The 24,029-nt window shown below is 44.1% G+C and overlaps 1 protein-coding gene across 24 annotated transcripts in view; it reads right to left on the reverse strand.

Annotated features, from left to right (window-relative positions):
* Window positions 1-24,029, reverse strand: part of CAMK2G (calcium/calmodulin dependent protein kinase II gamma) — a 173,611-nt gene that overhangs the window by 80,458 nt on the left and 69,124 nt on the right. For all 24 annotated transcript variants that reach the window (XM_072130635.1, XM_072130642.1, XM_072130637.1 and 21 more), the window contains exon 3: window positions 6,338-6,397. In XM_072130635.1, the coding sequence (XP_071986736.1) occupies window positions 6,338-6,397 (60 nt within the window). The remainder of the gene's footprint in view (window positions 1-6,337; window positions 6,398-24,029) is intronic.

Here is a 24,029-nt window from a genome sequence, read left to right on the forward strand (position 1 = left end):
ATTTTCTCTACGTCCTTTAATAAGATAATCCCACAGCTCTCCAGCTGCTTCTGAAAAACACTGGTTAGTATGGGCATGAATGTCACCCAAGATACAACATCATACAATGGCAGAGTAATTTCATTTAAGAGTAGTTGCTGCATTTTCCACCCTAGGATTATACCATTATTTCCAGTATTTTGTGGCAAAATTGGGTGCCTTGAGTATATAATAATGGGGAGACCTTGTATAATTCGTGAAATAAGCTTCTTAGAAAAGCATTAGCACTTTAAACAAACCTCCTCATCATCCCCTACCAACAACATGTGTTATGTCTGCATCCATCGCTTGCACAATATCCTCAAGTGTTTGTCTTCATCAATACTTCCTCACAGCGCAGCGAATCAATACACGTCACAGATATGTAGATAACAAGATAACAATCCATAGTGTGACGCTTGCAGGTCACCCATATGTAGATAACAAGATAGCCGTGGGGCAGATCCGTGAGATGTATCATAGTGTAGAAGAGGATTTTATGTAAGGGAGAGGGGGAATTACTCAACAGAAAGGCTTGAAGCGCGCTGGCCATCTCTCCTCAGGGCTGAATTGGCCGTGTACAGCAGTCTGTACTCAGTCATTACACTACCGACCCAGGTTTTGCTCCTTTTACCAAGGTGCTAACTACATTTAAAGGGATTGTTGACGGAATTAAAATTACCAAGGTCTACGGTGACCTAGAATAGAGACCGGCTCGATGTTCAGACCTGTAACTTTTTCATGGGCTCCCCCACCCCCCAAGATAAAATACTGGATTATTCTTCTTAAATTTTTTGGGGTTTGGCTTTTTACTTTTAAACAAAGCTTTACACATAAAAGCTGATAAAATGGTAGCATTTTACAACTGACTGTAGCACAGTGCTACCCTAAAACAGACATTATAATGGTATTTTAATACGACACGTGTCTATTTATAAGTAAATGGGTATTATATTGAGTAATGTGAGGGACTTTAGAGAAATACATACTTTAAGGTATATTTAATATATACCGTATTTATTTTATCCTTTTTTTAATTCCCTTTCTCATTTTTACTTTATGTCAGAAGAGACCATTAGGAGCTTTGTCTTTTCAATTCCTCTTGTGTTTTTTTTTTAACAGATTACTTTTCCACTGCAACAGGGGTTGTTGTGCAGCCCCAGTCACAGGTGAAAAGGGTCACAGTAAGGCACCACTCACACGGCCGTCATGGGGACGTATATATGGCAGCAAGTTTACCAACGGAAATACGTCCCCTTAGAAGGCTATTGCGATCCGTGTGACACCGTACTGCACAGTACACGGGGGAAAGATAGAGCATGCTATATCTTTCCCCTTGTGTAGGGCTATGCAGCGATGTTTCCTATGAAGAAGGGAGGGGTGAACAGAGCTGCCATATTGAAAGGGGAGGGGTGAGCAGCCCCGCTAAATGCTTGCCTGGCGAGCATACATTTGTAACTATCTGGGCATTTGCACGTCCTTCCAACCACTGACATAGGAGTGGTTATCATGTTGGGGGTGTTCATACAGTAAGGACCTCTCTATTCTCCGGAAGTCTGCAGGACACAGGACACTACAGGAAGTCCCAAGTCCTGCTGCCAGTGGGTCATGCAATCCATGGCTGCTACAGACTGAAGAGTAAGATAACAATATTTATTAAGGGATTAAAATTTCCCTAGTAAAATTAGGGTAGGTGTAGGGTAAGATTAGATGAGGCCCCCATCTTCAAAGACCTATTTCAAAAGTCTTTGAAAAGCCCTTCCAATAAAATATTATGGGACTACAACAATATTGTTTTGGCAATCCAACACATAAACCATTCATGACTCCAGACTGAAGCATCTTATATGTGTCCTGTTTTTATGTAATTACTTTATAATAGCAATTCAACAACAGATCCTCACTCCAAACTTTCTTTATCTGCAAAGTGCTCCCCAGCTTAATTGAATGAAATAGCCCTTTGATGATGAAAGCCGCTTTGAAATAAAACACATACACACATCTATATGGAGATCAAACATGTTCTAACTAACTGAGGTTTGTTATATTCCATTCCAATAAAAAAAAATGGCAGACTTCTTATTTCCAATCCTGAAGTATACAAACATTATGCTGATCTGTTCTCACTGCCAATAAGCCGGAGCCATCACATCATGAGCAAAGTTTACAGTGTCTGGCATTAGATCTGGAGTAGGACACAGATGGATAAGATGGCAGAAATCTCTTGTACTGTGTCATTAATAAATCCATGGTGTGATGGAAATACAGTGTTCATTGGGCGAACATAACAGGACATCAATAGAGCGGAGAGATACCAAAGTTGTACATACACAGGGTGCAGGGGACGCCAGCACCAGGAAGCACATGGAGGAGACATTACACCATTATACCTCACATCATCATAAAGGCTGTCAGTCAAGCACTGGGGGTGTGGCTGTGCCTCCCACTCATGAATATGGGATCAAAGTTTACAAGCTCTGTGAAAGTGAAAGCGGATACACCTACAAATTACGTATCTAAGATGGAAAGGACTCCCAGATCTGTCCACCTGAGTGTCCCCTTGTCCAATATATGTATATGTGATAAATGACAAGTGAGAAGAACAATCCACTCCACCAAATACAGGTGGGTGGACATCCCTCTAAGGAAAGTCAGGAAATAAGGAGACGGTTTCAAATAATTACACCGACATAAAGAACCAAAGACAAAAGGCGTGTGTGTTACTCCGGCTCGTGAATTAAGCTGTCTGACGCGCAGAGTATTAATGTGACATCCGTAATAACTGTTTTGACAGACGAGTGCAAAAAACATGTAGGTTTCGTTCTGACACCTGTCTGAGCCAATGCCTGGGCTCTACGTATGTGGAGGATACGACTAGTAAAATCAGAGGTTGCTGTAGTAATAATGGAAGTGCTTCTGCTGCATTACACGCGGTTATTATTTATACGCTACAAATGTTACATCTGGGGGGCAGGAAGTGGTTAATACGACCTCTGCTCTTATTACAATAAGGCCCGTCATCAGGAACGTCATTTTCAAATAATGACCGGTTCCGATAGCCTCTGGCATGTTGATTTTAAAAATTCCTTTGTCGTGTATCTAAATAAATCCACTGACTTTTAATTGATTCTTTATCTGACTCCCTGCTAGCGGTGTGTGGCGAGTCCCTTCTCCCCTGCTCCTCACCTATTGCCCTCTCCCTCTCTCAGCCTTTCCCTAGCTTCCTCTACCCACTTACATCACCTACCCTATGTAAGCAATTCACTTACCCCCCTTCCCCACTCTCCACCCCAAGACCCCCCGCCCCTGCTGTTTAAAATGCACCCATCCCCCTGGACTCAATGCACACTGCTGGCAGGGAGCCATGTAATGTAAAAGAAATTATTAAAAATCTGTGGAATTATTCAGATGTACAACAAAATTAACTTCCTGATGACAGGTTCTCTTTAAAGTGGTTATCCTGGTGTTAAAAATTACTTAGGGCCGGGTTGGGGTGGGCTATTTAAAAATAAACATGTACTTACCTTCTACGGCGCTGCCGATGTCCCGCGCCGCGGTCCATTTGATGTGGCCGGCTCCTCTCATCCGTCCCTCTCTTTTAGCGTTGTAAGCACTGGGAGATGGTGTCTGATGGGAGCTTCCGGCCGGCCATACAAACTGGCGCACAGAGGAGACGGACATCAGTGGCGCCGGATGAGTTAAGTAGATGTATATTATGTTTAAATAGCCCGCCCCTCAGTAATTTTTAACACCAGGATAACTCCTTTAACTAGTCTCTGGGAAGACAGCATATGCCAGGGTCATGAATACATCTAATCAAGTCCTATAGCACTGGTGCATGGTTTCTTATAAAAGAGAGTGCACTCAGGACATTCACAAAGAGGGGTAATAAATTAGCTTATGTTGAACCATCATAAAATTGACATTAGATGCTTGGAGTGACTGAGGGTGCTTGGAGCTGGACCCCTAAGATTTGACGTTTTTGACCCAGGTGGCCCCTTTAAGACCAACCACATGGCTTCCTCTGGTTCCCCTGTTCAGTGCTGTTAGATTTTTAGCATTTTTCCTCATATTATTTATCGCCACATGTCACTGCGTAGCCACTGTGTAAACATAGAGACTGTGATGTATAAGGGTGGGTGAAATGCCTGGTATAATTGGCATCGGGGTGGGGGAGCAGCATTGGCAGGACTGAGCTAGTGCTTGAAATGGACAGGGTTTGTTTGTACATTTCGGCTATAAAAGACGGCTCATCTGGTAGGGACAGACGGCATGTGGTATGCTAGCTTTGGCATGACATTTTCCGATACTGTCCACGAGGGTGGGTAATATTTGTGGGATACTAATGTTTTCTGCCAAAATGTTTTCTATTGGCTTTCATGCTGATTGCTTGGATGGCAGACTCAGACGAGACAAGATGCTGTTATATTACGAGTTTATCTTGCGGAGCGTTGGCAACACTCTCAGAATGCTTTTAATCCCTTTAGGGATGACGCATAGCTGGATTCTCAGGAAGACGTGGCCCTTCACCCTCCATTTATTTCATGCACTTAGAGTTTTAATAGTTAGTTTAGAGAAAAGAGTGGAGCAGCTGGTAAGAATATTTGGCTAGATGGGGCAGGATCCATTCTATACATGTAGGAAGACTTATTGTTCATGAAATATTTCATCACAGGAAGCAGAAGACTTCGGCAGGTCATTGTGAATTGCACTTCTTACAGTCCTACACATATCATAATGTAAGACAAACTTCTCTACAGGAATAGAAGAGGTAACGTTCCTCAGATTGTGTCAATAACAATTGATGAAGTGGTCCCAAAAGGCCACATTTGTTGGCGCTACAATTAAAGGAAATCTACCACCAAGATCAAAGATTGTAAACCAAGCGCACCGACATAATGGTATGTGCCCCCTCTGGCAGGATCTGCTCTAATTTTCGCTCCTTATGCCCTTGTTTTTAAGAAAAAAGGCTTTAAGAATTATGCAAATTAGCCTGAGGGGCTCCAGGCTCCATTAACAGCCATGCTCATTTGCATAATGTTAAAATCAGTGAATAAGAAGCTTAAAGAAAGACAGATCCTGCCAGAGGTGGCGCACACCAGTATGTCACTGTGCTTGGTTTACAATCCTTCATCCTGTTGGTAGATGTCCTTCAAATACCAATTCCTTTCTGATGTATTCAATGGTCAAACAGGTTTTATCATCAATATCAGAATGATGGAGGCCCAACCACTTCCTACCCCCAATAATCAGTTGTTGAATTAAATTATGGTTGGTTTGTGGATCACAGACCGTGCAGTGTCCTGCTTCACGGACCAACAACAGTGTCAGGCGATATATGATCCACGAGTCCCTGCAATGCATCCACCTCACACTGTTATCCGTCCCATCCTCAGTCTGTGACTCACCGACTGACCACGACTGTCGAAACAGATCTTAACCTGGCGTGGCCATTGCCTAGGGTTCTGTTTTCTGTATTGGTTTTAGCATTTGCTTTGATCAAGGGGGGGTCTCAACAATCTAATAATCCATATCTAAAACACAGAAAACCTGGCCAATCCCTTTAAATCAACTTGCATGAATCTTCACAACACAGAGAAGAGACCGTATGGTCAAGCTGATTTCCTGACCGATTCCTCAGCAAAGCAAAAGTGCATGAATACACAGAGGAGAAGGTGATCTAAATTTTTTGTATTATGTTGTTAGGGAAATTACCATATATACTCGAGTATAAGCCAACCCAAGTATAAGCAGAGGCCCCTAATTTTACCACAAAAACCTGGTAAAACCTATATATTTTTTACTCGAGTAAAAGCAGAGTTTGGGTTTTCAGCACATTTTTTTGTGCTGAAAAACTAGGCTTATATTCGAGTATATATCATATTTTTTCTATTATGGGATAAAAAATAGAAATAATAAAATAATCACATCGAAGGTGTACATAGCCTTTAAGAGGTTACACTTATCGGGTCTACAGCATCCTTCATATTACAAGAACAAGGCTGAAGATACTGAATGAGACTTATGTCTCTCCCTATGAGAGGAATCCCCGCTGTGTAAATCATGCAATGCCGGCCTTTTTACTACCCTATACATTTAATTAAAAATCTATTTAGGTTTTCAGAAAAGCTCTGGCTGTAATCCAACCTGCCAAATCAATACAGCAGCTGATGGAGCACATTCAATTTATGAGAACATCAGTCCTCTCCATCACACGTCACGCGCTTGTCAGCCAGCGGCCCGCGCCCCTTCCCATTGTCATCAGCGATGGTAGCAGAATATCACTGTATACATGAATAGATAAAACGGTACAACTTACCAATATTAGGGTGTTTTAGGAGTCGGCAAATGCGAGCTTCACGCTCCAGCTTCTGGTGGTCTAGAAGAGAGAGAATAAAATTTGGTAAAGCGGCGATAACATAACAATAAAAAAAATTACAAGCATACAAAACGCTAAATATTAAAAACAGAATCACAAGCAAAAGACAAGTCAGCTTAAATGTACATTGAGGTGTTTCAGCCATCATGAATATACACAGAACAGATTCCTGCAGCATGCCGTGTACTGTAGGGGCTGGGGCGTCCTGCAGCATGCCATGTACCGTAGGGGCTGGGGCATCCTGCAGCATGCTATGTACCGTAGGTGCTGGGGTGTCCTGCAGCATGCCATGTACCGTAGGGGCTGGGGCATCCTGCAGCCTGCTATGTACCGTAGGGGCTGGGGCATCCTGCAGCCTGCTATGCACCGTAGGGGCTGGGGCATCCTGCAGCCAGCTATGTACCGTAGGGGCTGGGGCATCCTGCAGCCTGCTTTGTACCGTAGAGGCTGGTGCATCCTGCAGCCTGCTATGTACTGTAGGGGCTGGGGCATCCTGCAGCCTGGTATGTACCATAGGGGCTGGGGTATCCTGCAGCATGCTATGTACCGTAGGGGCTGGGGCATCCTGCAGCATGCTATGTACCGTAGGGGCTGGGGCATCCTGCAGCATGCTATGTACCGTAGGGGCTGGGGCATCCTGCAGCATGCTATGTACTGTAGGGGCTGGGGCATCCTGCAGCCTGCTATGTACCGTAGGGGCTGGGGCATCCTGCAGCCTGCTATGTACCGTAGGGGCTGGGGCATCCTGCAGCCTGTTATGTACCGTAGGGGCTGGGGCATCCTGCAGCATGCTATGTACCGTAGGGGCTGGGGCATCCTGCAGCCTGCTATGTACCGTAGGGGCTGGGGCATCCTGCAGCCTGCTATGTACCGTAGGGGCTGGGGCATCCTGCAGCATGCTATGTACCGTAGGGGCTGGGGCATCCTGCAGCCTGCTATGTACTGTAGGGGCTGGGGCATCCTGCAGCATGCTATGTACTGTAGGGGCTGGGGCATCCTGCAGCCTGCTATGTACCGTAGGGGCTGGGGCATCCTGCAGCATGCTATGTACCGTAGGGGCTGGGGCATCCTGCAGCCTGCTATGTACCGTTGGGGCTGGGGCATCCTGCAGCATGCTATGTACCGTAGGGGCTGGGGCATCCTGCAGCCTGCTATGTACCGTAGGGGCTGGGGCATCCTGCAGCATGCTATGTACCGTAGGGGCTGGGGCATCCTGCAGCATGCTATGTACCGTAGGGGCTGGGGCATCCTGCAGCATGCTATGTACCGTAGGGGCTGGGGCATCCTGCAGCATGCTATGTACTGTAGGGGCTGGGGTATCCTGCAGCCTGGTATGTACTGTAGGGGCTGGGGCATCCTGCAGAATGCTATGTACCGTAGGGGCTGGGGCATCCTGCAGCATGCTATGTACTGTAGGGGCTGGGGTATCCTGCAGCCTGGTATGTACTGTAGGGGCTGGGGCATCCTGCAGCATGCTATGTACTGTAGGGGCTGGGGTATCCTGCAGCCTGGTATGTACTGTAGGGGCTGGGGCATCCTGCAGCCTGCTATGTACCGTAGGGGCTGGGGCATCCTGCAGCATGCCATGTACCGTAGGGGCTGGGGCATCCTGCAGCATGCTATGTACCGTAGGGGCTGGGGCATCCTGCAGCCCGGTATGTACTGTAGGGGCTGGGGCATCCTGCAGAATGCTATGTACTGTAGGGGCTGGGGCATCCTGCAGCATGCTATGTACCGTAGGGGCTGGGGCATCCTGCAGCATGCCATGTACCGTAGGGGCTGGGGCATCCTGCAGCATGCTATGTACTGTAGGGGCTGGGGCATTCTGCAGCATGCTATGTACTGTGCCCCCGCAGTATGAATAAAGAATTACACAGTGCATCATTTGAATCAAAGGTTTGTCCATGAAATCCATGATCATGGCGAGTCTTATACATTTCCTGTGTAGAAAGAGATTGAGAGTTTTCTCTTTATTCTAGTTTTCAGGCCAGAAAGATGAGCATAACTGACTGCTGACAGTAGATGGGGGTGTAAGTCCTGGGTAGTTGCTTATTTGCATTAGGTTCCACTGCCATGGATTAATCTATCAACCCCGTATGCCATCACTCTACACAACACAGTATAATGAGCAGAACTATGCAAGAGGAATTCCAGCACAGAAAAGGGATTTACAGTTGTCACTATCTTGTTGGCAGTGTTCTCCTAGATGATGTCAGCCAGAGCCCCTTTACCATATAAAGATGTAGGTAGAAGGACTAGAAACATGTATTCCGGTTTGAAGCATGTCTGGATGTATATACTTGTGGCGTTCTGCACACATTGTGGATCGTCATGCGGAAACTCCACATCTGCATTAAACAAACACAGTTTTTATGTGCGTTTTTGATGCAGATTTCTGTTATGTGCACTGCCTTTTTTGTGTATTTGGTTTATTTCAGGGCTTCAGGGCATAGAACCCCTGATAAATTTCCACCAATGTTAACATGTGAACACAATGTTAACATATTATGTATATTGTCAATGCAATAAAATAGCGGTTACACTAAGTGTCAACAAACGCAACGTCTGGAGTGTGGAAAAGCTGGGTTAGAACAGTGGTTATATCATATCTAGTATTTGCAGTGATTACTCATATACGGCAAGGCTACATTCAGACTGAAGTTGCCTGCCGTACCGTAGTACGGCGGGCAACGGCGGCGCGTGGGGAGAGGAGGAGGAGGTGAGGGCAGCTCACCCCCGCCCCTCTCCATAGGAACATATGGTGCACGGCGCCGCACTACGGAGAAAGCTAGGACATGTCCTATCTTTCTACGGGGTACTGAGCGGTTCGGTGCCGCACCGTATCGCTCCCATAGGGCGCCGTGCACCCATTGCCGTCTATGGGGGACGTATATCGGCCGCATATATACGTCCCCCTTGCGGCAGTGTGAATGCTTTTTTAGGTGCTTTTTACAATATATTGTTGTCTCCTCGCTACCAGCGCCCGGGCCGAGAACCAACAGGCAAACAGACCAAGCAACTAGTCAGGAGGCAGAAAACTCAGGGGAGAAGTTGGGTAATTTGTATTCACTCCGCCGCTCAAAAGTATAAGTTTGTTATGTGTAAGAGGTTAGTTAACACAGAAAATTGCTAGGAATAATCTTTTCAATCCCAGCAGCTACAAGCTACAATTAAGCACGAGGCAGCTCAGACAAAGGGGACAATGAACCGACTGCTGTGCTAAGTGCGCCATCCACCATAAAATGTGATTTACCGCTGAAGTGTAGGATAAATACGTTTATACATAACAAAAGTCTTCATTAAAGTGTTACAAAGAAAATTACTGATGTGATGAAAGGTTACACTCCGCCAGATCATGTACATGAAGCTATGTGCAGCCACTCACCTATGTTTAGCTCAAGGGGTACAAGCGTTTACAAGTAATTCATCTGGGTAATGATGGTAATGATTAACTTCGGAGCAAGCTGGTGACGCTCTATGGGTGCAAATGGGGCATGACTAACTAAACTGCTAAAAAGCATAAAAAAGTGTATTGGGCTGTTCAACAGCGAGCCACAATGACCCATTTGTCCCCAATGTTCTAGTAGTGGATACTGTGACCACATCGGTTACTATATAAAGCTTCTTACATACTTTCATAGCAGTTCACCCTGCGTTTGATAATCAGTCCATAGCAAAACGAATTTTAAAAAAAATAAATAAAAATTCCTAATCGAGTCATAAAAAGATTATTCTTTTGCCCCAAGATAACTTCTATGAAGGTTGGATGAGGCTGGTATAAGAGGAATTTTGGCTAATTCCAGCCTTACCAATTCTTCGGACCCTCCTCCCTTACATACAATGTTGGGGAACGCACCCAATCTAGTAGATAGTTACTCCATTCTACCACATATTAGGCTGAGTCGTACTTTAATATGTATGGAAGAGGGTGGAAGCCGGATTATGGAGAAGCTTATTCCCTTCCCTACCACATAGATTAATGAGGTGGTTACTTTTAAAGGGGTTTTCCACTTCACACATACAATATTAATTACTTGATGCAATGTGCTTAATGAAAAGTTAATCGATCTTCCAATATAATTTCTGCATCAATTCTTCATGGTTTTCTAGATCTGCGCTTGCTGTCTTCTTGCTGTCACGCAACAAGGAGATTCATTGTTTACTTTCTGTGAAATATATATCCCTGGTCATGTGATGTTACATAGATGCATGGCTCGTTATATCTCTGTTAATGTAATGTCACACAGGTGCACGGCTCCTTATATCCCTGGTCATGTGATGTCACATAAGATGCATGGCTCGTTATATCTCTGTTAATGTAATGTCACACAGGTGCACGGCTCCTTATATCCCTGGTCATGTGATGTCGCACAGGTGCACGGCTCCTTATTTCCCTGGTAATGTGATGTCACACAGGGTGCACGGCTAGTTATATTACTGGTCACGTGATGTCACACAGGGTGCACGGCTCATTATAACCCTTGTCATGTGATGTCACACAGGTGCACGACTTGATATATCCCTGGTCATGTGATGTCACATAAATAAACGGCTCGTTATACATCCCTAGTCACCTGATGTCACATAAATGCAAGGCTCGTTATATCTCTTGTCATGTGATGTCACAGGTGCACAGCTCGTTATATCCCTGGTCATGTGATGTCACACATATGCACGGCTCGTTTTATCCCCGGTCATGTGATGTCACACAGGTGCACATCCCATTTTATCCCTGGTCATGTGTTGTTACACAGCTGCATCGCTCGTTATTTCTCTAGTCATGTGATGTCACACTGGTGCACGGCTCGTTAAATCCCTGGTCATGTGATGTCAAACAGATGCACAGCCCATTATATCTCTGTTCATGTGATGTCACACAGATGCACAGCTCGTTATATCTCTAGTCATGTGATGTCACACAGGTGCATCACACAACTCTGGTTACACTATGTGTTATAACAAGCCATGGACTTATGTGACATCACATGAACATGGACTGTTGTTTATCTATGGGAAGTAAACTCTGCATCTTCCTGTTTCATGAAAGCAAGCAGATATTTAGAAAATTGTGAAGAATTAACACAGAAAGCATTTTTTTTTACACAAACAATTTTTGCTGTAATGTACTTAAAATGGACAACCCCTTTAAGACTGTAAAGAGAGAACTCAAGGGCTGAGCCCTCTGCATACAGTGAAAGTGTTTGCTATATTATACGGCCCAGGTCACCTGCCGGAAACGAAAAACGGAAGGTGAATCGCAGGTCTGCTGTCCGACCTTCCGTCCACTATAGACTTCAATGGAGCTAACTTTATTTATAGCAAAAAAACGAAGCGGCTGCGTTACATTTTAGGAGCTGAAAGTAACCTGACTGTCTAACTGGAGGTGCTGAACAAAAAAGCAAAATAACAGTAAAAAAGGGGGGGGGGGGAGTACTAAAAAAAGTATTCTAACAGGGTCTACACAAACAAAATATTTTTGTAGTAAGTAGGGTAGGGGGAGGGGGGCTCTCACTTTGCGATCCCTTGTTTGGAAAATCCTGAGCACCACGTAAGGGACAAAGCAGGCGTTCTGTCACACAGTAAGTGTAAAAGGAGCCGTACTGACTACCCAAGGTCAGGACAGCGAGGGCGACACCATTGTGTCACCATGGCAACCAAACAGGCCGCCCCATACCCGGTATAGCGACACACCAGCCCCAGCCTAAAAGGTTGTCCACACATTTTCTGAGCGGGGCGTGAAACGACATTTAAGAGTCGTATAACGCCGGTGTCATGTCGCAGTCTCATGTCCAGCAAACTCCCTTGTGTGCTGCCATAGCAAATTCCTGTAGTAACAGATACGCCATTCTACACGTGTTACCAACAATTATGTGTGAAGATCAGCTAAACTGCAAGACGTCACTTATGGAGCTGCACTGGCACCAGGACACTGCCAGCTTCTGGACAGGGCATGTGATAATTGGGTAAATAAACAGCACTGGTGTGACCTGAGCCGCGCAAAAGACAGTACAGACAAACTGTGGCCGATCCTGGTTTTTCCCATAGTATAGTATAAAATCCCGGATGCACTATTCTAATGACTGTGTTATTCTTCCTGGAAACACCTGCCCTACTTCTCCCATAGACCACCCGAGGCCAATGGTCACTGATAACATCACATATGTAAAGACCTTCGCCAAAAGTGAAGGCGCGCTCTGGCCAAAGACAATGGGGCTCATTTACTAAGGGTCCGCGGAGCGCATTTTGGTTGGCTTTCCTGCCGATTTCCGTTTTGCGGCGCATTTAACAGGGGATTTTGGCACACACGATCGGATTTTGGCGCATTGGCTTTCACGCAACACCAATCAAAGGGCGGGCCAAGGGACAACCGGGATTTAACAAGACACGCACTTACAAGCAGCGGGAAGAAGATGGTGAACTCCAGCAGACCTCGGCGGGGAAGCGACGGATGCAGAAACTCGGGCGCACGATCTTCATGAATCGCGCAGGACTTCATCCTCGTCGGACCGTCCGCATCGGGGATCGCGACAGTACCAGGTAAGTAAATTTGCCCCAATATCACTCTCCAAAGTTTAGCAAAGAGGGCAATGCATAAGCATAAACCCTGGGGGAAAAAACCCTAAGTGATCATAGGATGTCCCCTGCAAAGATTTAGCAAATTTAGATTTTGGGGCAAGATTTCCCTCTAAGCAGACACTTCATGATTCCTCTAATGCTTTGAGATGCTATGTACTGACAATGTGCTTAGATTATCAGGGTACAGGGTTTATATACACTTTCATTCAGCTTCTGAACATTCTACTAGTAGCTGACACTTGGAAAGAGAGAGATGATGAGATCCATATTACACTTGACATTCTCCCATTATATCTCCCCAGCCCCGGGATAAAGATCTTATCTGCCTGTATATCTACTCTCCTCACGATGTGTACCTGCCAGCAGAAAGTCAGTGTGTGTGTGAGCTCGTCCTTGAATGCAAGGGTGGGGTCTGGAGGCAGAGGGGAGCCCAGCTCAGTGCAGTGTCAGATAGACGAACAAGATGTCTTGTACTGATAGAGACAGGTTTACTCCTTACCCAATATATTGGCATACGAGGCGACGCAGCAATGGCTGCCGCTAGGTCTTATTTTCAGGGGAGGTCTTACATATAATCTTGAAAAAAAAATGGGGGGGGGGTTTGTCTTATTTTCAGAGAAACAGGGTATTTACTGAAAACCGATAACCCCTTTAAATCATACCTCGTCACACTATGTATGTTGCAGCCGGCTTCATGCACCAGCTCTTGTTGTTTGTATGTTTTCCCATAAAGATTAATAAAACTATGACAAGCAGGAGATAGAATCACAGTTCCCTACCGTACATTGATTGTGTGGGTGAGGCCTCATTCAAAGTTTTCTCTGTAGTTCAATGCAACTGCATCATGTGTTTTACATTACAGACAGTTCACTCCATGTCAGAAGCAATCCTGGAATCCTACATAAAAATTCCAAGGAAACCAACCAGTGCAATATGCAATTTTCTTTCCATTGACATCAAATGATTGTCTATATGGGTAGAGTTGGAATATGTGAAGATTTCATGGTGTCTCGGAATAATAGACATTTAGTAATTCCAAAGTCTGAGATATGACAGGAAGACCAGAGCTCTGTGTAAGCACATATTCTGGCTGTAGACTTGCAGGATCCAAGGGGATATTGATTTACAGTGATTTCATCGCTTACAGCTTAATGTATCACCGCTTGATTGAGAATGAGAGAAAGTGGGGGCATGTCTCCTAAAGCGCGCGCTGCCAGCTGTAGCGGTACATTCCCACCAACATATCCCTCAGCTATTAACGTATTATTATCCTACAAAATGTGCTTTATATAGTAAAGAATACGCAAAATAAGATAAATAAGAAAGATGTGGGTAAACCACAGTGAAAAATTTAGGGTCATAGTCACATGATTGTACCTCATTAAACTACAAACCCCCTCAAGGTAGGGGATGAAATGTCCTATTTTAGAATTCCCTCTTTTTAGTGAAATCTCACCCATTTACCGATAAAAATCACCTTTAGTCAAGTTAGGAGGCTACAAGGGTCGTATCACTTCAGACGCCGAGATCTTCAATTTTATAGCATCTAGAAACGAGCTTGGTGTCATATTAAAGATATAAATCTCATCTTTCAGATAACATCAGGTTTGTGGTTATGTGAGCTACAGCACCAGAGATACAGACAGTGAAAGACATCATAGGAAATGTGAGCTGCAGATAAAGATCCAGTTCCTGCCAATTTCTTTAACGGTTTGTATCTCTGATTCTTTGGCTCACAGAAGACTATAGAGCCTAATTAATATAGGGGCATCTGTAGTGACCCTACCCCTGAGTCCTCTCAGACAAAATTTGACTCTTCTTTGCTCATTTTCACATGACTTGAGAAAATTTTTAATCGGTAAACAGGTCCTCTTTAAAGGGATTCTATCACCACATTTTCACATATACAGCTAGAGATACCTATAGAGCCCTAGTAACTGACAGACGCCTTTTAGTTAAAATTTGTTTCACTTATATCCCCATAAATCAATTTTATATTATATTCCATGGCATGAGAGAAGGCTTGTCCTGCTCGGCCGGCCCCTCCCATCTACTCCTCCCCATGCCTATTCTCAGAATGTCATGTAACAAGAGTGACATCACCACAGGTCCTTTAGCCTTCTAACATTAGCAAATTGTACACCATGCATACACCTGATCACATGAAATCACAGCATGTCTGCTGGATTTCTAATCCTCCCCATACTCCATGGAGGCTGCTGTGATTTCATGTGATCAGATACATACATGGATTAGACGTTGCAGATGTAATAAGACCTTTGATGAAGTCATCCTGGTGTCCAATGATGTAACAGATCTCTCCATACAGCAGAATATCATAGCCTGTCAATCAGGAACAAGGGGGCAGGGTAATGCAAGTAACTCGTGAATATGCAGGGCTTCACTAGACTCAAGTAGTGTCACTGGACACACCTAAGTTGAGTTTACAAACTAATTTTTGTAATACTACAGCCATGGAAAGGAACCATTTAGGGATAACGGCATTGCTTTTTAACAATAGTTTTTAATGAATTTTTTTTTGGGGGTGGGTTAATTTGCATGACAGGTTCTCTTTAAGAAAACTACCACAAAAGGGAAGCCTATTGCCCATGAACAAGTGTGATGCGATTTACTCACAACAGCCTCTCATTATAAGTTTGTCTGAATGTCCAGGCCCAACACTTTGAGACCAGAACTAAACTCAGCCGGTCAGTTCTGTTCTGGTTTCTATGCGTTTGGGCCTGACATTCGGGAAGCTTATAGTTGGAGTGTGATGTGTATAAAACGCACTGCAATCGCTCATGGCCTCACAGCAACACAAAAACAACACCAGAGAGATCTGCAAGATGTTGGTAGTGAGAGGTGGGACATGGAAAAAGAAGTCACCATCATAGCAATGTCCTTATACAATGTCTTTACTGAGACACTATAGAGCAGGGGGAGCAGATTGTACAATGTCCTATCTGTAGGAAGCACGTTATAGACCAGGGGGTGCAGCCTATACATAGTGTCCTATCTGCAGGCAGCATGTTATAGAGCAGAGGGAGCAGACAGGGCATTGGGCACTATGTAGAATCTCCAACTATGTCCTATCTACAGGCAGCATGTTAAAACAGCAAAAGGAACCGAGAATATTCTACATATTATCCAATATGAATTGTCAAATTCCTTATATTTGTTATCCATGGCCTGCTTTCTTCTAAAATCAACTTCTCAAATGATGCTAATGAGCCCAAGGTGTTGTGAGGGCTTAACCAGAGCCACTCAGTGCTGCAGATTCACAGGCTGTTACAATGAGTGGAACATGTATCACCCTCCACCTGCTGTCTCCCTTCTCCCTTTGCCTGTGTACACCAGAAGCAGGTAGTGCTGGGGGAGGGGAGAGTTGCTCTGCTCATTGTAACAACCTGTGAAGAACATTATAAATTATTATCCATGTCTTCGTCACTCCTAAAATCAACGTTTATAATTCTTCTAAGAAGATTACCACAGTCACGGTGCCTGGATCTATGAGTAAGTGTCCTGGTTTATCATGATGGATTTTGTTGGACTATTCTCTGTAAGCAAGACTTCGGACCACCATAGCACAGGATGTATTTCTATGGTCTCTCTCACACCCTGATAACCAGCCTGTTAATCAGAAATATGCAGGATCTCTGCATATTTCTGATTAACAGGCTGGTTCAGACTTTCATTATGAAGACGCTGGAAGTACATAACATTGTGCACTGAACAACGTAGCAGTTGGTTATAGCTAGTAGTTAACCTGTCTAGTAAACACCAAATAATCATATCTAGTCATCTGTAGTTGGGCTGTAGAATAAAAGCAAATCTACTGACCACAAATTGTCAAACACATACAATTAAGTCATCTAGCGCACGCTCCACGTACTGTATATTATCTACAGCTCCACCCACACACAGATGTATAGCAGCCCCCTCCATTACTCATAGTGCGAAGGACTATTATTACACAGACATCTTCCCTCATCTTTAGGACTGTAGCATGAGAAATATTAAAGGGGTTGTTAAGGATATAAAATAATCAAGAGAAATAGTATAAAATAGCTGCAGCGGGCAATAGCTGCTGGGGGGGGGGGGGCACATAAGGCTTTCATAGGGGGTAAAGAGGGGCTGTATATAAACAACCATGAGGGGGGTTGTATATAAAATAACCATGAGGGCGCTGTTTGGTATGATAAACTAGGGAATATTTTAGGGGACCGTTATAGTTTCTGAATTTTTTAATCCGCCATGTGAGTTCACTGCAAAGGGGCCACTGAGGCTAGGTCACCCAGGGGCCTACTGAAACCTGGAGCAAATCCTGACGTTGGCCCCTATAGGTCCCCTCGTATCATTTTGCGCCATTTCCCTCCATGACAGAAGTTTCTCCAATTTATAGACTACTACTTTTAAACATAACCTGTACGATATGTGACGTCCTTCACTTTTACAGCTCCATATCCACCTTGTGGTCTTTCACCTCAGCAATTTTATCTTCATGGATTTTTAATGGATTTCTAATAAAGTTGATGAATTTTTATAATGAGATATGGTGTTTGGTGTCAGGGCGGCACGGTGACTCAGTGGTTAGCATTACAGCCTTGCAGCGGAGGGGACCTGGGTTCAACATCTGCAAAGAGTTTGTATGTTCTCTCCGTGTTTGCTCCGGGTCCTCCGGCTTCCTCCCACACTCCAAAACATACCGGTAGGATGATTACCGTATATACCGGCGTATAAGACGTCTACTCTGGGGTCGTCTTATACGCCGGTAATCGTCTTATACGGCGGGTCCCGATGCATGGAGAGGGCTCACGGGCTGAGCCCTCTCCATAGCCGGTAAGTCTTTGCTGCATATTGCAGCAAAGGCTTACCGGTAACACCCGCTATCGGTGCTAGCACCGATCGCGGGTGTTTGCACAGCGATGGCTGCCGGCAGCCTCAAAAAGACATCGGGGTGCATACTCACCCTCCGTTGGCCCCGATGTCCGCGCGGATCGTCTTCCGCGCAGTCTTCTTTCTTCTGCTGGGCGCCGCCATGCTTTTCCCCGGGGCAGCGCCTAGTATGACGTCAGCAGCAGCGCGTCATACTAGGCGCCGTCCAGGGGAGAACAATGGCGGCGCCCGGCACGAAGTTAGTGAAGACAGAAGACGGGCGCCGAAGCCAGAAGAGAACCCACGCGGACATGGGGGGAGCAGCGCTGCAGGTCGGGGCCACCGGAGGGTGAGTATATAAGTTTATTATTTTCTATTAATGCTGGGCTGGCAGGATATTACTGGGGGCAGTGCTGTATACTACTGGGGGCAGTGCTGTATACTACTGGGGGCAGTGCTGTATACTACTGGGGGCAGTGCTGTATACTACTGGGGGCTGTGCTGTATACTACTGGGGGCTGTGCTGTATACTACTGGGGGCAGTGCTGTATACTACTGGGGGCAGTGCTGTATACTACTGGGGGCCTTATGTTTATGAGCGACAGTTTTCCTGCTATATACCTGCATGTCATAAGAATTTACATTAAAAAAAGGACCATGTTAAATTCAAATCTGTTTTTTTTTTTTTTTTACCGGTGTTTTGTATGCGTTGGAAAAGGGGTAGTCTTATACGGCGAATATATCTTAAACTCTATATTTTAAACAGGAAAGTAGGGGGGTCGTCTTATACACCAGGTCGTCTTATACGCCGGAATATACGGTATATTGTGAGCCCCATTGAGGACAGGGACCGATTTGGCCAACTCTGTGCAGCGCTGCGTAATCTGTGTGCTCTATATATATAAATTATTATTACATGTCGTTAGGGCATTTAGCAGTTTGTGCAAATCGGTTTTCTGTCCGATATCCACTGACAGCTGAGAGATAAATGAACCTGAACGTGTCTAATGCCTTAACTCTTTACAGACAGTCCCTGGATAATCTTATCTCCTTATAGTCATAAAGAGAAATATTTTCGAGGTATGGAAAAAGTTCAACTTTATGCTGCTTTCCTTATCACCATTTTGTGTATGAGGCCACTGATACACTGCTCACTACAGGACCAGAATAAAGGCAAAATTTTTATCTTAAAGGGGTAGTCAGACTATTAGCAGGTGGGCTGGGAAGGGCTTTAAAAAATATACATAAATAAATAATGATAATAATAACACCTTACTCACTTCCTATGGGGCTCTCGGTATTCCACACCACGATCCGTCTGTTTTTTTACAGGGGCATAGCATCTCCGCCCTGGCAACTTCCAGGGGCCTGGCACCTACCCCTTTGTCCCAGCGCTGTATCACGCACAGGAGATGGGAGACTGGTGGGCGTGCTAGGTGCCCAGAAGTTGCTGGAGTAGAGCTGCCGTGCCCCAGTAAAAAAAAAAAAAAAAAACAGGGGCTTGGCTCTGACGGACAATGGCACAGGACACCGGGACCCACCTACTAATTTTCTCTAGTAGTCAGACAACCCCTTTAATAAAATATGTTAAGTTTACCATCATCAATTGCTCTATTCATTTCCGTAATACACAAAAAGGTTTAGTTATGCTAAACGCTGGACTCGTGTCAATCCTTACCCAATACTTAAGTAGTTATGTTTAAGCTCCCAACTAGCATAGAAGCATAAGAAACATGTCAAATAAAAGAGAAAAATACTAGAGACACAGAAGGATCAAACTGGTGCAAGTTGTGATATAGCAATTCTATCTTATTTCCATAATAAGGTCATTCTTGTCAAGATTGTACAAAACACTTAGAGGAATCATCTATCCCCCCGAGACGAGAGGTAAGTGAGATCACCACACATCCTATTACCTTCCCAAAAACGTCCAGTCTCGTATTAGCAAAATAGCTTTTTAATGCTCCTCAAAGTGGCCAGCTATGTTCCCTTTTACTCCACTCTGCCTCTGGCTTAACAGGCACTTAGAGCCGTCCTAAATAATTAATATTTTGTTGCTTCTGACCAGGCAAGTTGTGTGGGTCGATTAGTGTTTGCATCCTGTGAATGCTTTGTTTCAAGCATCAAAAACATGAAATTAAATGTATCTCCATTACAGCGTCTCCGTGCCGCACCAGTGTGCTTATATAATAACCCCATTGATCAGTCAGTCACAGAGCAGGCCACATACAGAGGTGCCCCGCATGCTCCCTTACTAAAAAGCCCTAATGGACAGGAACAAAACAAACAAGCCAGCAGGGCGAGGGTGTAAAATGTCAGAAATGCATGCGAAATGAGGAAACCTGGAGGAAAAGTGGCAACCTAAAGAGGGAACCCCACTGCCGCTACTTCGTTATTCTTATAACCACGGAATTATTTTCATATACGGTCATCTATTCAGGGAGATAGAGTGGATTTCTACACTGCCGATGGAACAACTATTCCATATTTAACATCTTCTAGTTGGGGATTTGCCGCATGCAATTTTATTTAGACTCTTCAAAAAAAAAAAATAATTGATGAGGAATTAGCCTTTTGGGGTTTTTGAACATTCAATAAAGAAACATAAATATTCTGTCTATTTCTGGAAGGTTGAAATGGTACCTTACACTTATGCTAGGAATGGATCGAAAAGATTTACTTCTATGGCTTCAGAAGACTGTATTCTATTACATAGAAAGAGGAAAATGCTGTGTGCTAATTTCAAGCACATTTCTATTGTGTAAATATAAGTATTTACTGTATATACTCGAGTATAAGCCGAGTTTTTCAGCACAAAAAATGTTCTGAAAAACACTAACTCGGCTTATTCTCGAGTCAATGAAAAATAAACCTCTGTACTCCCCGCACAGTGCCGTTGCACACACCAAGACATTGGCCTGGCTGACATCAAGGGGTGTGCAACGGGACCGTGCGGGGAGCCGAAAACCTAGCCAGAGCGTAGCTGCAGACAGTACAGAGTTTTTGTGGGGTTTTTTTTAGGCTGGGCAGGGGGCTGCTGACTATATGACTATATGTGGGGAAGGCACTGGATATATACGGGGGGGGGGGGGGCACTGGCTATCTATATATATATATCTATATATATATATATATATATATCTATATATCTATATATCTATATATATACACACACACACACACACACACAAGGGGGCTGCCTATATACAAGGTGGGCATGTGACCAATGCATTTCCCACCCTGGGCTTATACTCGAGTCAATAGGTTTTGTGTTCAAATTAGGGGCTTCGGCTTATACGCGAGTATATACGGTATATATTTTACATTTGACCTTAGGTTGGTTTCAAGAGATGTTAAAAAAAAAAAAAAAAAAGGGGCTAAAGGCAGAGTGGTCAGGAGCTTACCTGATGGGCATGCTGCAGCTAGCAATGTGTTGGAATACATATAAGCTATAGAGGTCAAAGCATACTTTTATCACAAAGCAAATTTAAAAAATTTGCACAAAATACAAGCAAATCAACTAAAACACATCAATGCCAAAAATTCTGTACCCTTGAAATACACAGAACAATTTGTTTCCATAATACCCAGCAAAGAGCTCAGTAAACAAGCAAAGCTGCACCACATTCAAATACACCCCTATTCTTCAAACGTCCAAAACTTGGCCGCTTCTAACTAACTGGCAAGAGGAGAAGAAGAATTAATGTGGGAAAGTCATGAAGGTCCACGAGCAGCGGACACCAAATGAGTAGAGAATCTGAAGTCCTAATTTAGAACGGAAAGTGTTTACTAAGATGGTAACTGAGAAAGTTGTAGAGGAACAAGAAACCCTTTTTTTATTAAGGAGCCTCTGAAACTGTTGGGTTTTTTATTTTATGCTCTGTTTATAGCAAGTTCATTTCTGGAACAAGATACTGTAAAAAAAAGTTGGATTTATTTAACATATTATTTTCATTGGATTATTTGTTGATAAGGGACAGATTTGTCCCATAACATTATTGTTTTATTTTAACAGCCAGACAGAGCCAAAGGGGAACTCTTGACTTTTGTCAAGCTAAAACAGCCCTCTTGACATGCTTAAAGGACTTTTATAATGAATTTGACAAACATCTTAATTAAAGGGATTGTCCACTTTCAGAAAATAAACATTATGGTCTGTGTAATGTAATGTTATACAATTGTTATAATGTTATACAGTTGTTTTCAAGATCTCCGCTTGCTGACATTTAACAGGAGGCCCATTTGTTTACTTCATGTAAATTAAAAAAAAAAAAAAAAAACAGTATCGCTATATCATTTGTATATGATTGCTTCCTGGATCAGGACCAGCGTCCCCTGTTGCAAGCGTCCCTTACCGGTCATCAAAATATTAGAACTCAACCACGATGACCTGAAATACCATATTTGTATTTTTCTATTTGGATAAAAAACGGTCTATAGTCATGTGATGTCACACAGGTGCATGGCTTTTTAGTATCACAGAAAGTAATCAGAGCCATGTATTACGTGACATCACATGACCAGGGATTGGTTTCTCTCTGCAGTAAATAAACAATGAGACTTCCTGTTCAATGACAGCAAGCAGAGATTTAGAAACCTGTGCAGAATCAATACAAAAAGTATATTGCAAAACTGCAAAACTTCTAATCATAGAAAAAAATAACATTTATTTGCAAAAACTGGAAAACTCCTTTAAGAGGACCTGTCACACATAAAAAAAAAGAAAAAAAAACACTAAAGTAAGCAGCTTCTAGCGCTATCTAGCGGGACCCTCTGATAACGCTAGAAAAACCACTGCTGCGGAGTACAATAGAGACACCGGACCTTGCTCAAAGTGGTCCGACGTATTCATGAGGGGGCGGGGCTAGGGGCGGTGACTGCCGCATGAAGCTTGACAGTCACCAATGGAGTAGGGGAAGGGAACGCCTCGGACCACTCCCTCATGAATACACCAGACCGCTATGAGTGTGGTCCAGCATTTTTATTGTACAGCGCGGCAGTGTTTGCTAGCGTTATCGGAGGGTTCTGATAACACAACACTGCTGCACCGGAGATAGCGATAGGAGCTGCTTAGTTTAGTAAGCAGCCCCTGGTACTTTTTTTTATGGGTGACAGGTCCTCTTTAACTATGTACATCTCTGGGAGTTTTGGGTAAAAGTGTCATAACATGTTGCTTATACTCATTAGGTAACATTCACATGCGGAATGCCCGCTGTGCGTGCATACCACCGTGTGCTGGTGGTGAGGAGGAGGTGACCCCTCCTCCCTCCATAGGAAACAGCGGCGCACGGCCGCACACTCGCAAAAAATATAGCGTGCTCTATCTTTTTGCGGTGTACGGCGCGGATTGGTGCCACACATGTGCCATCTGTAGGGACGTATATGCGGCTGCAAATTTGCGGCCGCACGTACGTCCCCACGAACGGCCGTGTGAATGAGCCCTAAGGTTAACAATAATACAAAGTTTTAATAATATGAAAAACTCACATAAAGTGAAACCCTCCTTATATTCCATATTGTAAAAAGACATCATACAAAGGCATCTGTCCCCCCCATGATGACAATCTCATATTAACAATTACAGGCATATGATGGAGCACTTTAAGACTCTCTTTCCACGCACATGAATGTTGCAGCGCAAAGGGTTAAGCATCCTGCATCTAAATAGTTGGTCTCCACCTTCAGAAAGAAATACGATGGGCCAGTTGGCCGTCAATATATTTACGAAGTGTCACCGAAAAAAAGGAAGTCAAATTGTCATCTGTCAGCAAAAATATGACAGTTGTGGACCATGGATAATCATCTGACAGGTGAAGCAACAGGGAAAGCACATAGGTGGTGCTGCGGCCGCCATGATGGGAGCAGTAGAGGTCTGTGATGTCTTGTTTATGTTGTAGTTGATATTTTAAGCCTGTTGTGCAGTGAACATGTACACAGCCCTTTACACTTCCCAGCAGTAACATATGTGCTTGACCCACACTCTCCTGTTGTAAACCTTTACTGAAATTGATGTGTAAGAATGCAGAGCTTAACCGGTTAACTGTAACCCAAGGCCTCCTTAGGCTACATTCACAGTGACGTATGGGGGACGTATATACGGCCAACATATATACGTCCCCCATAGACGGCAAGGGGCGCACGGCACCCTACGGGAGCGGGATGGTGCCGCACATGTTCTATC

This window comes from Engystomops pustulosus, chromosome 11 (genome assembly GCF_040894005.1).
Source record: "Engystomops pustulosus chromosome 11, aEngPut4.maternal, whole genome shotgun sequence".
In the NCBI taxonomy this organism is placed as follows: Eukaryota; Metazoa; Chordata; class Amphibia; order Anura; family Leptodactylidae; genus Engystomops; species Engystomops pustulosus.